At 41.5% G+C, this 15,734-nt stretch overlaps 1 protein-coding gene across 1 annotated transcript in view; it reads left to right on the top strand.

The window, feature by feature from the left end:
• The first annotated feature begins 2,490 nt into the window (after nucleotides 1–2,490).
• The window catches only part of RXFP1 (relaxin family peptide receptor 1), a 589,706-nt gene continuing 576,462 nt past the window's right edge, over nucleotides 2,491–15,734 (top strand). Inside the window, exon 1 of the mRNA XM_063920473.1 lies at nucleotides 2,491–2,875. Within this exon, the coding sequence (XP_063776543.1) occupies nucleotides 2,824–2,875 (52 nt within the window). The 5' untranslated portion in view covers nucleotides 2,491–2,823. The remainder of the gene's footprint in view (nucleotides 2,876–15,734) is intronic.

Here is a 15,734-nt window from a genome sequence, read left to right as displayed (position 1 = left end):
TTTGAGTGCTATTAATATGTTTTTATTAACCTGTATTATTTTATGTATAGATGTGGTGGGGGGTTTTAGGTGATTTTTATGTAATATTATTCTGCTGTAGCATTAGAAATGGATGCAGGACTGATTGGCTGAGGCCGCACTACATCATGATTTGTTGAAATACTTTGGTATTTGGCATGTGCAAGATTAAGATTTCCGCTGGTCATGTATCACTCTTCATCCATCTCCACTAATTCACTTTTTAAGGCTTAATACATTTGGGCCATAATACTTACCAAGCTAAATACCCACACTTTACCGACCATTCTTTGTTTAAAGCTCACTTGTGGGGTGAATGCTCCATGATGCAAAATCTATCTATCCTAACTCTGCTCCCCTCCTATGTTCTCCCTTTCTGCATCCACACACCGCTGCATTCTAATTTTCCATTGGCCAAAGCCGTGGTGTAGCTCTTTTTCTGTCACCAGTTTCACAGTTTTCTTCTTTACCTCTATAGCTGATGCAAAACGGGTTCCCTTGAGTAGAGATATGACTTTAGGGAAAGAAAATAATTCACACGGTGCTAGATCTGGCGAGTATGGAGGGTATCTAGCGCTGCAATCTGTTTATTGGCCAAATAATGTCTCACAGAGAGAGCTGTGTGGGCTGATGCATTGTCCTGATGGAAGATGAAACCATTTTCCCACAACTCTTGCCTCTTTCTTAGGATTCTTTCCCACAAAGTTACTAGAATATTTTTGAAGTAATGTTGATTCACTTTTGTACTTTCTGGTACCTAGTCTGCCAAAATAACACACTTGCTATCAAAGAAAACAATTAATATGGTTTTGAATTTTGATTTGCTTTGACATGCTTTCTTCATTCTTGATGATGGCTGAATTTTATTACTAAACCATAGTGTTTGTGTGTGTGTGTGTGTGTGTGTGTGTGTGTGTGTGTGTGTGTGTGTGTGTGGGGGGGGGTTATGTTTTTTTTATTCAGTGGTCAATAAAATAACAGATGGTATATGCTACATATAAGCAAAGTGGGGAGGGTGATAAAGGTGGTTGAATTTAGGTGAGTAGCTTTGTCCTCCATGGTGCTTGCCACACCCCACAGCACAGGCGACACCCTTATATCAGTAGTCACAACCCCACCATGCTGGTCACACCCCATACAATGGCACACAATAGTCCCTTCATAAATTTCAGCTCCAGGCCCATGGGGACCTTAATCTGACCCTGCCACACAGATTTACCAGTATGTGCTTGGATTATGTGCAGAAACCACAGTACCTAAAAGAAACCCATGGGCCGACTCTACCATTAGGCAGCTGCCTAGGGCACAGGTATCTGGGGGCACCACTGAGTCACAGTTGTACTTAATGCAAGTGGCGGCAAGTGGAATTTATAATACTCTGCCTCCCTAAGGAGTTGGAAAGTGGGTATTGGTGGTGGTGCGTGTGTGCGTGTGCGTGTGTGTGTGTGTGTGTGTGTGTGTGTGTGTGCGTGTGTGTGTGTGTGTGTGTGTGTGTGTGTGTGTGTGTGTGGTGGGGGGTGTCAGTAGGCTGTAGGTCATCCTAGGATGTCAAGAAAACTTGCACCAGTCCTGCTGGTAGGTTGACTGACCCCTGACTTTCTGACAAACTATGACCCTGGTGTGTGTGTCATACTTGTCGGCTGTATTTCCCATGGGGGAGCTGCATCATTATCATTCTGTTGTCCTTGGTGCAACACTGTGATTTGAGGTAAGGCAGTCATTTTATTACTGAATGATATTTTATTACAATAGTTGCATGTGTTTTTATGACGTTATATGTAAGTGAATATTGTCACCATAGGAATTGACACCATTATTTGATTGAGATGAGCGGATTCGGTTTTACTCGGATTTACTCGGTTCTCAAAACGGCATCTGATTGGCTATCCAAAACACATGACATCCGTGAGCCAATAAGATGCCATTTTGAGAACCGAGTAAATCCGAGTAAAACCGAATCCGCTCATCTCTACATTATACAGTAGAATTAGCTACATTTATTTGAGTGTTGCAAAATATGTCCTTGTATGATTGAGTCCAAGGAGAGGGGACAATGGAAGTCCAGACTATCATGATTTAAAATCAATTGATAATGGTCGGCTACTCTGTTTATAGCCCATTTCAGCTATTACCGAGCAATCTCTTGGTAGGGAAGGACCAGTAATCTAAATACTAGGCATACAGTATAATCTTTCTCAGTAGAAGATTTTCTGTTACAAAAAGCATGATACCACTGGCACAAACAAGAATTAGGGAATGAGAGCCCCAGCTATTAGGTATGTTTGAGAACTTGGAAAAAGCCCCTGCTATTAGGTATGTTTGAGAACTTGGAAAACTTCCCACATAAGACATATGGAACAATCACTTGTAATCTTAGGAAACTAGATCTGTTTAGCATTTAAATACATGCCTCTTTAATATCTTACTATAAAAAGAATGATTGCATTTTAAGGACACAATTAATAATCTGCAACTGTCACAGTGTAGAACATAAAGTAAAATAGAAACAACCTCTCTCCATGACTGTCTTTCTCTTTATCTCCTCCCCCTGAGTTCTCTTCTCTCATGAGTTTGCTGTGTGTATGCAGAAGGGTCATAAGGAGACAGTGGGGGAAAAGCGGCCACTAAAGGTAGCTGGACAAACAGAGGAGGCTGGAGAGGGATGAAGCAGTTTGTTGTGTGAGCTGTTAGCACTGCAGTCAGAGATACTGTACAGTAGAGTAGAACACATCCACAGAACGATCTGCCTTCGGTACAGGGCAGGGAGCCTTCCGTCTCTCCAGTAACTACCTTGTCACTGTAGATATGCTGTTACCTGCATTGCTGCTCTCTCTATCCTGGATTATTGGAAAGAACTGTAAGTAAGCATAGTGCGATGAGTTTGTAGAATTATATTTTTTTTAAGTGCATGGTAGTCATCTGTTGAATCACCGCTCAGGATATAATGCTGAATTTCAGATTTACTAATTTAGGCAATTCAATCTGTAATGCTAATGTTTAATGATTAAAATGTTCTACTTTAAATCAATAAACCATTTTTTGTCAGTGCTGGACATTTTGCAACACTGCTTTGGAATGTACAGGCACACATGCACCTGTGATAGAGGAGGCAGTGTGGCTTGTAATTAGATTGGGGATAATTGCTGTACAGGTGTCTTTTTGGCATCTTTGTATAGCTGCAATGTTTTTAGTAATATCATGCAGAATTTATATCTTACTAGTGCTTTTCGTGTGATACAGAATGTGCACATCTTATAAACTAGATAACCCCGTTTTAGAACCGATCATTACCATTTTAAGTGATTAATGTTTAATTCATACTATCCTCATAGGAGAATTGTTTGTTAATAGGATGTTTATTGTATAGCTGTGTGCATTTGTAGTGTCCGCTGCAGGCTACCATTTATTTGTTGTCTTTATCAGTGGTAATCCATCACTTTTACAAGAGGTTGTTTTACTATATCAAATGTATCTATGTCTGGAAGGTTGAAAATCAGTTCAGTTAAAATCTATGATTTTTTTGACTTATAGGTTATTCAATGTTTAGTTTTAAAAGCACCTTGTTGCCAAAATACATACACTTTGTGTTGTGTATAGACGGTAACATTATTCAGTAAAGCAGCTTTCGTATGTGCTTGGCTATGTACTGTATTATACATTGTTGTTTAATACTTGTTTGAGTTATTTTATCCAAACTTACTTGTATATAACATTATAGATAGACACCCAATTTACTATGTAAACCATGGGGGAAAAATCAGTATATCTCCACATTAACTTTGCCTTCTGTATTAAAGAGTGATCATATTCTTTCCATATGAAAGATTATACATGCTGCACCATCCAGAAAATAAAGTTTAACAAAATTCTTTGTGATCTCAATTGAAACTCATTGTAATTTGACATTATATAGTAAAAAGTACTGTACAGTATGTCAGCTGCAAGAGTCTTTGCTTCTCTATATGATGGTTAGCAGTAGTAAGGAGAGAATAGTCTTTTAAAGATACCATGATCTATGAGAAACACTCCCACTAAATAAGTGAAAACAACATGGTGAAAACGTATAGTGGCTGTATTCAGGGGTAGCAGTTGATTTACCCACGGACACAATACCTATGGTCATAATTACGACAGCCATTGATCGACAGTCAAAATACAGACATTCATTATGCCGACATGTTCAAATGCCGATATAGTCAGAATACCAACATTTGAAATGGCAACATGTCAAAATGCCGACATGCGTTTTTAAGGAATTTTTGCCCCAAAACAGACTTGTTCATACTTTACGATCCCAGTGGACCTGGAGGGGGAATATAATAGTGCGCAGCAAGGCACCATGCTCAAAGCATGGCGAGTGCAGAACACGTAGACGGTGTCCATGTTGACCTATGTCGACATTTACACCAAAAACACAGAAAACGCATGTTGGTATTTTGACATGTCGGCATTACAAATGTTGGTATTCTAACTATGTCGACATTTTGAACATATCGGCAAAATGAATGTCAGTATTTTGACCATGTTGGTATTTTTACTGTAAGTCAATGGCTGTCGGGATTATGACCGTTGGTATTGTGTCCATTGGCAATCATACTGAACCCATATCCAGTCGCTACGTAAAAGTAGCTGTCATCACTATCGGAGAACATTTGCACCAACGCTATACTTGGTGCAAGAGATCCATCTGAAATCTGACAGATATCTGCATACACCCAAGAATTCTGTCTACATGCCCATGTCACGATGTTGGAACACTTAGCCTGTGTAAGCACAGTAATTGCCAAGTTACAACCACTCAGCCACAAGGAAATGCGTCTGAAATGTGTCTGTCCGCAGTTGCTCAAAGGGGGTAATTCAGAGTTAATCGCAGCAGCAAATTTGTTAGCAGCTGGGCAAAACCATGTGCACTGCAGGTGGGGCAGATATAACATGTGCAGAGAGAGTTAGATTTGGGTGGGGTGTGTTCAAACTGAAATCTAAATTGCAGTGTAAAAATAAAGCAGCCAGTATTTACGCTGCACAGAAACAAAATAACCCTGGGGGTCATTCCGAGTTGTTCGCTCGCAAGCGGATTTTAGCAGATTTGCTCATGCTAAGCCGCCGCCTACTGGGAGTGAATCTTAGCATCTTAAAATTGCGAACGATGTATTCGCAATATTGCGATTACACACCTCGTAGCAGTTTCTGAGTAGCTCCAGACTTACTCGGCATCTGCGATCATTTCAGTGCTTGTCGTTCCTGGTTTGACGTCACAAACACACCCAGCGTTCGCCCAGACACTCCCCCGTTTCTCCGGCCACTCCTGCGTTTTTTCCGGAAACGGTAGCGTTTTTTCCCATACGCCCATAAAACGGCCTGTTTCTGCCCAGTAACACCCATTTCCTGTCAACCACATTACGATCACCAGAACGATGAAAAAGCCGTGAGTAAAATTCCTAACTGCATAGCAAATTTACTTGGCGCAGTCGCAGTGCGGACATTGCGCATGCGCATTAAGCGAAAAATCGCTGCGATGCGAAGATTTTTACCGAGCGAACAACTCGGAATGACCCCCATGATTTTGCCCAACTGCTAACAAATTTGCTGCTGCGATCAACTCTGAATTACCCCCAAAGTTTCATACACTGTTCTACAGAGCACGCAGTGTTATCTATCTGCAAAATGTGCTTGTGTGCAACTCTGAATAAGCCCCAGGGGGTAGATCTACTGTAACTTGTAGAAATGAACAGTGGTGGTGTTGCCTCTTGGTGTTGCAAGAGGCAGAGGGTGACAACGGAAAGCAAGGGGAGGCAGAGAGTAACAGGGGGATGCAGGGGGAGGTAGAGGATGACAGGGGGAGGCAGTGTGTGATATGGGCGAAAGGGAGAGACAGTGGGTGACAGGGGTAAAGCACAATGCAGTCCTGCAGGGGGCATGTTCCTTGGTGGGAGCAGGAACACAGTGGCCTTTGTTTTGTTTGTGCTTTCCTCAGTTTGGCACTCAGGCTCTGACAGCGCCAATTACACTGGTTGTGAGTTGCCTTTAATTTACATACAGCAGTGAATCAGACATATAATGCACAACTGTCTGTTAATTAGAGGCAGTATGTGGCTGTGATCATCAGCGCTGATAGGTAGCAGGACTCCTCTGTCAGTCCAGCACACACAAGGTCAGCCCTGCCTACCTAAGTGGCAGGTCCCTCAGGCAGTGGGGCCCAACATACTCTTTTCAGTGGGCCATTTATTCAACATTGCTCAAAATGGTCTGCGGGGAAGCAGTGGGCCCCTTAGTCCTCTGGGGCCCTGGTGCAATGTACCTGCTGCACCAATATTAGTTCCACTTCTGCACAGCTGTATATATCTCCTATTTGTTGTCTTGTGGTCCCTGTATGCCGATATAACATTATGGGGTTTATTTATTAAGCATCAGGTTCTAAAACCCAGTGCTTCCAATCATGTTTTGCCCAATTTTTAAAAGGGCAATGCTTTTATTAGCCGTATTTTGCTAGTAATATCATAGCACTTTTTAATTTTGTGCATAAACACAATAGGAAGTGCCGGGTTTTATAACTTGTTGCTTAGTAAATAAATCTGTTTGAGTGCGGTGTAGACAGTAGAGGCAGCTGCCTATACTGTTAAAGTTCCCACACTAAGTTCTCACGTTGAATCGCAAAGAACGATCCAATTGCAAAAACTGCAAAGTCTCTGCGTCCTGTGCATGCACCTGCAGTAAATGCGAATGCCTCTGCCTGTCAAACTGGCAGAGGCATTCGCGGGGCGGGAGGAGTCAGGCAAAGCTCAGTTTCCAAGGCAGAGACAGAGCATTGCGCAGGCAGTGACAGGGCAACGGAGACGTGGTCACGCAAATGGGGGGGAGGGCGTGATTGGGGCAGCTGCATGACATCACACACAGCCGCCACGATCAAAAAGATGGCAGCAAGCTTCTTTTGGTTGCAGCCAGGCTGCACCGGCAGGAGGCTTCCTTACTTTTAGCAATCACACTGAAATTGCTGTGTGACTAATTTCATTCAGCGTGGTCGGCGGCGGAGGCAGTTAGCATGCTGGGTGGCCTTGCCCTCGATGGGCGGCCCCCAGCATGTGATCAAAAGGATTGCAAATTCTGCTACTTAGCAGAAATTGCAATCCTTACTTAATCAGGTCCTAACGGTCTTGTTTAGCTTCAGTTGCAAATTCGCAAATCGGCCAATTATCAGACGACTGCTCATGCACTGCCATCGCATCGCATGTGTATGAAGGCCAACTTGTGTTCACAATGCGATTGCAGGCCCAGCAAAGTGCAATCATATGGCAATTGCCAGGAAGTGATCGTTTGTGGGAAGTGGTTGAGAAAATGCAGGCATTATGCTCGTTTTTGGGGTATGCATCTGACTTCAGCTGCGATTAAAAACATGGCAGCGCATATATATATATACATATAAAATATGTGTGTGTGTGTGTGTGTGTGTGTGTGTGTGTGTGTGTGTGTGTGTATATATATATATATATTTATTTATTTATTTATATATATATATATATATATATATATTTATATAATATACAATATTACTGTGCCCCTTCCCCTCATTGCAAAATGCTGTGATTCACGGGTGTATTGGAAAGGTTCGGAGCTAAAAAGACACAATTATAATTACTTTGTAATATGCCTGCTCTCTCTTGTCTTTTTTTTTTTTTGTGGGGGGGGGGTGTTTCTGGGCACTCTGAAACCCCCCCCCTGCTTGTGCTACTTTGCCCTGTGATGACCTTGCCCCCTAAACCCATGATGTCATGATGTTACGCCTAGGGTCAAAGCCGCTGGCTGTGGGAAGTAGAGTTCTGGCCGCTCCGGGGCAGTTCTATAACATGCAGCAGCTATGGTTCTACAATTCTGCAGTAGTGCTACAGGCTGCAGGGTGCCATTGCAGGTTCTGTGGGGCACTGTTTGCATACACCTAGTTATGGCCCTGTATCTTAAATTCATAGTGGCAGATTTAATTAGCTTCAGGTTTACAGCCTAGAGCTTTAATGCCCGTAGCTATTAAATTATAAACTAATTTCCTCACATGGTAAACCCAGAGCTAACATGTGGTCACCCATAGGTTCCTGGTTAAGTGTCCGGAGCTATGGAGTAACATGCTTGCAGCATCTGCGGTAAGGTCAGAGAACCCAACTTACCATGGATTTCTGCTACAAGCCCATGGCTAATTGAATCTCTCCCAGTAGGGTATCAGAATGCATAAACAATAACATTTATGAGCCAAAGTAATTTCACCATGTGCCTGTCAAAATGGATTTATGTAGTTTGGCGCCTTTGTCGTAAGTGCAAAACTATTTTGTCCTGCCATTGCTTTCAGCTAGTCAGTTATTTTCTAATCTCACATTGACAAGATTGCTTAAACCCAACATTGGGACATACTGTATGTACTACTTGGAGAGAGGTAAAGTGGAGAGCGACGGAACCAACCAGCCAGCTCCTAACTGTTGTTTTACAAATAGAGCCTGTAACATGGCAGTTAGAAGCTGATTGTTTGGTGGTTCTCACTCCACTTTATCACTCTCCAAAGCTTAGTACATACTGTATGCCCACAGTTTAATCTTAAAGTTGAGTAGGACCTCACCGGTTTATGTAACTGTCAGGATCTTTGATAATGACCCCAAAAAAACAGTCTGCTTGCTATATATTTCCACACATTTATGCTAGAATGTGCTGTAGGCTATGGCTAAAATGTTTATTACCGAATGAGAGAACATGTTGATGTAGGGTACTACACACAGTATCTCTTCTCCTCACACAAGATAAATAAAGCATTTCTCTATGTTTTTCAATACTTCCATCATCAAATAAGAATAGATTTAGCACTTTGAGGATTACACACTACAATACAAGCTATAAACAAGCAAGAGCCATCCCTCTCAAATCGCATGGAAAGACTTGAATATACAGTGTGTACAGTTATGGCTGACAGGGGAATGCATTTTATTCCCATAATGTGCACAGGGCAGGAGACTTGCATAATATATGTTTAATCTATAGCGGAGAGACAGCTTTATGGACATGTGGCAATATAAGACCTCAAAATATATTAGATCTAGGTAATGCAATTCCCATAGGATTCTTAACTGTGGTCTACATGAATTTTACACACAGTAACATTTGCTCGTATTACTGAATCAATCAGAGAAAAAGAGATGAGTGGAATAGGTTATTCTAATGCTCTTTACGGTTCCTTTTTGTGATGTATATTGTGTGATATCACACACACACACACACACACACACACACACACACACACACACACACACACACACACACACACACTCTTTTTATGTAAACATACTATATGAACAAGCTTAAAAAAAAAAGCATTTACTCATAGTATACAGAATGTTTGTGCAAATCCACCTTAAACCTTCTGATTTATGTTGTCTGTATTGCAAAATATGTTATAAAGGCTGAAACAAAAACAGTAGTAAATTAAGGCAAAGAGAAAGATGGTATAAGACAGTAATACAATTAAATTCATTTTGCCACTTCAGCGGAATTGTAGAAATTCATTTTAATAGATGTGTCGGATAAGCTTGCAACAGCATGGCTTCATGATTTATTAAATGGATGGTCACTGTGGAGACTTTGTAACAAAGAGTCTTAGTTCTTACAATGCTTTTATACATGAAAACATATAGAACACTTAAACGTAACATAATTAATTTATTCCATGTCTATTTACAGCCATCAACATATACAGTTTTTAGGTATTATGTATGGCAGTGGTTCCCAAACTGGGTGTCGTGGTGCCTTGTGGCACTTGCAAGGGTGCCTTGAGTGGGTCATCTAGGACCAATTCATATTTTTTCTGGTCATTGTAATAGGCAAAACCAGAGCGTGTTGCTTCAAGTCATAAAATATGTAGACAGACAGAAATGAATCCTGTCCCTCACCACATAACTGACCCTAAGGTTGACATATAAACACAATTTACTTCATTTAATATTTTTTTTCTGAATTTCTCAATAAGAAACTTTTAGTCTAGGGGTGTCATGAATAAAATTCTTATACCCTAGGGTGCAGTGACTTAAAAAAAGGTGGGAATGACTGGTGTATAGCCTAATGGTTTATACCAAGCAAACGGTTATATCTGGGACACGGGCAGATCTGCTACAAATTCAAATACAAGCTGTTTATACCTCTGATTAAATCCCACGTGTTTGCTTATAGTGTGTTGAAGACTCATGTATTTTGCAGTTCCTTTTTTTGTCTGTATTGGAAAAAACAGTAACTAACATCCACAATGAGATTTTTTACAAAAAGAAACCCATTTTTGTGCATATAATCTACAATACATGTCAACAGCTTTTCAGATGTATGCTCTTGTTAAAATAGCATACTAACATACAGATTTATTTATTGAAAAGGGTTTAATGAATGACATACTGTAAATATAATAAAGTACAAATAAGTGCATACTACTAGTGTTGTTACCATTTATAATATTATTTTTGTTGGAGAGTGACTTCCTCCTGATTCTATACAGCTGCTTTGGATAAACTACCACAAGTGGCGCCTGGCGAGTTATCTTGTATAACATTTTTGTGCACTTTGCACTTTTTCTGCATACAGTATGTCTGGAAATACGCAGTATTCAGAAATAAAGGAAAAAACAGTGTCTTAGAAAGTGTTTAGTGGAATAATATTCTGTAAATCAATAGCATGAAAAATAAAGGAGCAATACTGTAAACTAATGACTACAGGGTTCTGAATTGTGTCATCATATTCAGTCACCTCTAAGATGTGCACTAATGGAGGTGGGAGTTATGTAATACAGTAAGGGTTGCCACCTCATACCTTTAATTCTGGACACATATTAATTACACAGGTTCTGTGGCTGGCTGACTTCAAGACTCCATGTCACCTGGTTTTAATCAGCCACAGAACCCGTGTAATTAATGTGTCCAGAATTGTGTGGCGCCTTATAAATAAAATGTAATAATAATAATAAAATAATTAAAAGGATGATGCTGCAACCCTAAATACAGTTAGAGAGGCTGAGACCTCAGTCCATGAGCGTAATTAGAGTAAGTGCAAGGGGGCCTAGGTGCTTAGGGGGGCCTGGACCCAGATTCTAAAGTTGCATACAAATCTTCCAGATTTGCCAGCTAAGCAATTGGGTCTTGAGGGCACTGTAATGTGTCATAATTTGATCTGCTCATTGTAATGTGGAAGCCACTATAATGTTACATAATAAGAACTGGTACTGGGGCACTGAAATGTGGCACAATATGAAATGGAGGCACTATTGGGGACACTGAAATTGAAGCACTATTGGGGGCACAGTATGAACAGGGGGCACTGTATGTCATAATGTGAATTGAGGATACTGTGGGGCATAATGTGTACTAGGGCACTGCTATGATTCAGAAAATGAACTCGGGCACTAGTATGGGGCATAAAATGAATGACTCCTGTGGAGAGGTGTCTCTTTAGAAGCATTAGGACAGGGGCACCCTTTAGTATGTTGCTATGGGGCACACAAAGTTCTGGTTATGCCCCTGTCTCAGTCTGTTAAACTACTATGGCATAAATTCAATATTTGTGCCTTTAACAGTCACACAATACCATACCTCCCAACTGTCCCGATTTTCACGGGACAGTCCCTTTTTTTGGGACTGTGTCACTGTCCCACCTGCTGGCCGCAGTGTCCCGTGGTGGGGGGCAGTTGGGAGGCTCATGTCACTCAGTGCTCTGCTTAACAGCTCCTGTTCAATAGAGACAGATGGACTGGGTGCATGCCAGCAGCTCACAGAGCGCTGGTCATGCCCCCTTCAGTGATGGTAAATGGGGGAATGACGGGCGATCGTGGCACTGCCGCTAGGCCATGCCCCCTTTCATATATGCCACACCCCCTTTCCTGTCAGCGCTGGAGTCCCGCTTATGGCTTCTAAAATGTTGGGAGGTATGCAATACACTGTATTCCTGCAGATCATTCTTCAATCTGTCAGTCACTTTCTGTTTATTCTGTTTCAATATTATTCAGTTGAATATATTTTATATAAATATATATAATGACATAAAGAAAAAGCAGACAAAAATAAGAAAAATACAGCTTTCCCTCTTATTAATGTAGCCTCACAAATAATCCCAAATTAAATGACTTGTTCTGCTGATTTGAACTATTACTATAAGCACTTTACGCAAAATCATAAATTATTTATAGGGTACATATACAAAAAGTTTCATTTGAATTTATATCATGGCTGAACACAGGTGCTAAACAGATAAGGGGAATTTTTAACTTGCCACGTTAAAAAAATGTTCACTTTGTTTGTGAAATTGTGGCCTGTTGCAGGGTTTTTCCTGTTCAATTGGCCGTGAGAATTTTAACCATGATAATTTCAATAGTAATTAACACTGCTTTTTTTCTCAAAGCTTCAGACAGGGGCTCATTTACAGTCTCCATCCGGGTCCCCCTCCCATCTAGCTGGCAGCGCGTAGACTTTGAACTGCTTTGCATGCAAAAACACCAGGGAAATGGCCACAGCACCATTTCACCCGTGGCTTGTACAAAGCTGCTGCAGGAGACACGGGACTCCGAAGAGGTAAGTATTGGAAATGGGCGCAGAGTGTGCAATGTGGGTCTCCCTGCACTGCAAACACAGCACCTGTTATAGATACACCACTGGCTTCAGACCAGATGCAAAATTGGGGGGAATTGTTAATTTAAGGTAAAAATGTCAGGTCCTGAGGCCCCAATGATTAATTAGGCAAATGGGAATTTTTAATGAATTTAATTAGGCTAATAATTACATGTAATTACTGGGATGAAAATCTGTAAAGTGCAAAATAATGGGTTACAATTTGAGAAACCAGTATATGGGGATGTTGTATGGATGGGACAGATGTTTTAAACATTGCAGGTGGGAGTTGCGTATTTTTCTTTTTTTAATTAACGTGGCTACAATGACAAAAAAATAGCAAAAAAAATAGTTAACAGTCATTTTTAATTATCTCTAAAAATAAGTAGAGAATTTATTTGCTTTAAAAAAATAGCTATCTATCATTTTTAAACCATTGTTAAAATTGAAAAATCAGCCATTAAAAAAGCAATTAAGAGTTCCAATTATTTTTCGTTGGACATTGATAGATTATTAACAATTTTAACCAATATTAATTTGGCTTTTTAAAAAAAATACATGGCGGGATGTAATGCAGTCCGAGATTGGCAGAGGTGCGGGTTGCTGGCCGATCTTGGACGTTTTTTTTTTAAAGGGACAATCACTTACAAGACATGGTTTACAAGACAAGGCAACCCGTCTCGCTGTGCTGTGTGAACGGTCAATGCGACCTGTTTCCTGCTCACACTGTAGGGACAGGCGGCGTTTGGAGATCATGTGATCTCCTCGTGTGAGACCATCCGTAAGACAGGACCGGATAGAGCGGAGGCAAAGCGCACGGAAGACACAGTGTGCCTCGGCCTGCGCTGCCTACAATTCATACAGCTGCGGACTATCAGTGGGATTCCAGATGGTGCGCCCACACTACACTTGCGCGATGGGCAAGGCACCATCTGCACACAAGTACTTACCGCCCTGCTGCTGTGGAGCGGTGTCTCCGAAGAATCAATGGGGCAGGAGCGCCTGCAGTATGTTGCTATGGGGCCCATAGAGTTCAGGTTATGCCTCTGCTTTTAATAGCTGTATTGCGACACTGTTTTACAGTGCTCATAGAGGAGCTTCTGTAGATTATTTTAGAGATATTGTTCATTTATGGCAGTGGTTCCTAAACTCGGTCCTCAAGTACCCCCAACAGTTCATGTTTTCCAGGTCTCCTCACAGGATTGCAAGTGAAATAATTTGCTCTACCTGTGGGTCTTTTAAAATGTGTCAGTGAGTAATGAATACACATGTATTCTGCTAGGTGACCTGGAAAACTGTTGGGCGTCCTGTACTTGAGGACCAGTTTGGGAACCACTAATTTATGGCTAAGTAAATAGCATTAAATTGCAAATGTGAAAGTAGAAGCATGCTGGTCTACGTTTTACAAACTAGCACTCCTAGTAGTTTAAATGAGGAGAGTTACTTCAGTATTTTCTGTAAACACCTTGCTATTTTTATTAATATATAATTTGCAATAGTTTTGTTTGCAGTTTGTATACCTATAATTAATGTTGGATTTTGAGATACAGGATTTATTAGATTTTTTGGTATTTAATCTGCTTTTTATTTTATATAATCTGCCCTCAGTTATTCAGTATTATGGTAAATTGGATACTCACAGTAGGTTGATTGGTTTGATTCCCTTTATATTATTCCTGATGCTCCAAACAATTATCCCAGAGGAACTCCATATGCTGGAGGATTGGGCATGTAGATGTAGGCGTTAGATCTTTACAGCTGCCCTATACATCATTAGTCACAGAGATATGGTATTTCCTTTATGTGCCATTTAAGTTGTCAGTACATGGATTATATGCTTGCAAATATCACAATGCTGGATTAAACATTAGACATTCTATCAAGACCAGCCATGTTACAGATCTAACATCCTGGAGCTTATTTACAAATGTATTATTGGTGGCTTTGATCTTAAAATTTAAAACAGCATTGCCTGGCATGTTTTGCACTTTATATTAGTGCTACATTAAAGTTTGAGGTCAAAACTGAATAGAAGCACCACCTTGGAAGTGCTGCCACTTTATATGAATATACTCTCCACAGTGGCAAACGCAGTTTTATTATGGGGAAGGGGGTTCCATGTGTGTGTGTGTGTGTGTGTTTTTGTGTGTGTATATACCAGTGGCGTGCGGTGAGGTCAGTGGCTGGTGAGGCGCTACAGCCATAATGTCCACTGAATCCTGCCGATGTCCTCTACCGCCGCCGAGCCAATGCCCGCTACTGCCCCTGAGCCTATGCCCGCTGCCACCACCAATGGCTTACAAACTCGCCCACCATCAACTGACCCAGCCCTCTGCCACTAATTTGCATCTCAGTCCGATGCGACCAATGCCCGCTGCCTGCCTGCTCATCATACTTGTGATATATTGTACATTTTTATAAAAAAATAAAAAAAAAATTAGTGCTTGGGACTGGGAAGGGAGTGGGAGGAGGACATGAATGCAATTTGTTGCCCAGGGCTTCCATTAACTTTATGGAAAAGGGTCTGAATGGGTTACAAAATGTTTTTAAAAATGTGTGCGGACCCCCCTCCTAAGTATAACCAGCCTCGGGCTCTTTGAGCCGGTCCTGGTTGTTTAAATACTGGGGAAAACATTCGACAGGGGTTCCCTGCATTTAGACAACCAGCACCAGGCTCTTAGTCCGGTCCTGGTTCCAAAAATACGGTGGACAAAAGATGTAGGGGTCCTCCGTATTTTTAAAACCAGCACCGGACTCCACTAGCCAGGGAGATAATGCCATAGCCGGGGGACACATTTATGTAGGTCCCTGCGGCTGTGGCATTACCCCCCCTCACTAATAACCCTTGGCCGGGGTACCCTGGAGGAGTGGGGACCGCTTAAATCAAGGGGTCCCCCTCTCCAGGCACCCAAGGGTCAGGGGTGAAGCCCGGGGCTGTCCCCAGCACCCCTGGGCAGTGGGTGCCGGGCTGATAGCCATAAGTGTGTAAAACAAATGAATATTGCTTTTTGTTGTGGAACTACAAGGCCCAGCAAGCCTCCCCTGCTTGCTGGTACTTGGAGAACCTCAAGTACTAGCATGTGGGTAAATAACGGGCCCGCTAGTACC

The sequence above is a fragment of the Pseudophryne corroboree genome, chromosome 1, assembly GCF_028390025.1.
Source record: "Pseudophryne corroboree isolate aPseCor3 chromosome 1, aPseCor3.hap2, whole genome shotgun sequence".
NCBI classification, from domain to species: Eukaryota; Metazoa; Chordata; class Amphibia; order Anura; family Myobatrachidae; genus Pseudophryne; species Pseudophryne corroboree.
The sequence above is the reverse complement of the archived record's forward strand: the minus strand, read 5'-3'. Positions and strand labels throughout refer to the sequence as shown.